The sequence below is a fragment of the Hippocampus comes genome, unplaced genomic scaffold, assembly GCF_001891065.2.
Source record: "Hippocampus comes isolate QL1 unplaced genomic scaffold, H_comes_QL1_v1.1 C16757438, whole genome shotgun sequence".
Lineage (NCBI taxonomy): Eukaryota > Metazoa > Chordata > Actinopteri > Syngnathiformes > Syngnathidae > Hippocampus > Hippocampus comes.
Window position 1 is genome coordinate 1 of NW_017838297.1, and position 805 is coordinate 805.

General features: G+C 43.7%; 1 protein-coding gene across 1 annotated transcript; it reads left to right on the plus strand.

Annotated features, from left to right (window-relative positions):
• The first annotated feature begins 40 nt into the window (after positions 1-40).
• LOC109509076 (HAUS augmin-like complex subunit 6) lies at positions 41-775 on the plus strand. Its single transcript, XM_019858997.1, has 4 exons — positions 41-165; positions 237-315; positions 420-552; positions 617-775. The coding sequence occupies exons 1-4, from the start codon at positions 74-76 to the stop codon at positions 763-765; spliced, it is 453 nt and encodes a 150-aa protein (XP_019714556.1). The 5' UTR covers positions 41-73; the 3' UTR covers positions 766-775.
• Positions 776-805: the final 30 nt, after the last annotated feature.

Sequence of the window (805 nt, forward strand, 5' to 3'; positions counted from 1 at the left end):
AGTAGCAATCTGAAGTGGGAAAACGGTTTCCTAGACCACTGTCATTGTTTTTTGTCATGTCCTATACAGGAATATGTTCGACAAACCCAACAAGGATGCCTTTCACATTGTTATCCAGTTCCTGTTGGAAAAACTCAATCCAACACGATTTCAACAGACATACAAGTAAGGAGGTTCAGGAGACGTGACTCCCTGTGGGTTCCTTTTCATGAGCTCTCCTTTACTATTATTTCTAGATTTTGCTGGCCTCCTTTCACAACTAAACAAGATACTGAGTTTCGCAAAGCGACCCGCGTTTGGCTGCAAGAAATAATGGTGAGCATTTGAAAGTGTTGGGTAAGCCAGGGTCACTTTGCCCTCAAACCTGGATACTGATTGTTTGTTTGTTTGTTTTTTGGTTTTTTGTTTTGTCCTCTTAGGCCGAAACTGGATACACCGGCTCCAAAGTTCTCGCATCGTTGTTACTCTCGCCCGGCGGCCCCAAATTCACCAGTTTGATGGTCCATTTAGTCATGCATGTCATGCAGCAGGAAATGAAAACATTCATTACGGGTAGATCCTTATTCAAACAGAACTTGAGAAATTCTTGTAAATGATCTTCAAATGTTTGGCTTAGATGACAGCTGGGTTGCGGATGCCGTCTTCAAGCCGACGTCCTCGCGCCGCATGGCGTTGAAGAGACTCCAGGTGGTCAAAAAAAGATTTTGGGAACAGGCAGCACACCAGGATCTCTTTCTGCTGGAGGTGCAGAAAAAATCCCAGTGAGTCCTTGAATGTCTGCGTTTAAGTGTTTTTTGGATTTTTT

What these genes read in the sequence shown, in the direction of transcription:
- LOC109509076 (XM_019858997.1), top strand. Translation starts at nt 74, where the DNA reads ATGTTCGACAAACCCAACAAGGATGCCTTTCACATTGTTATCCAGTTC. An exon ending in CGATTTCAACAGACATACAA is followed by an intron (nt 166 to 236) that starts GTAAGGAGGTTC and finishes TATTATTTCTAG; the next exon opens with ATTTTGCTGGCCTCCTTTCA. An exon ending in AATGAAAACATTCATTACGG is followed by an intron (nt 553 to 616) that starts GTAGATCCTTAT and finishes TGTTTGGCTTAG; the next exon opens with ATGACAGCTGGGTTGCGGAT.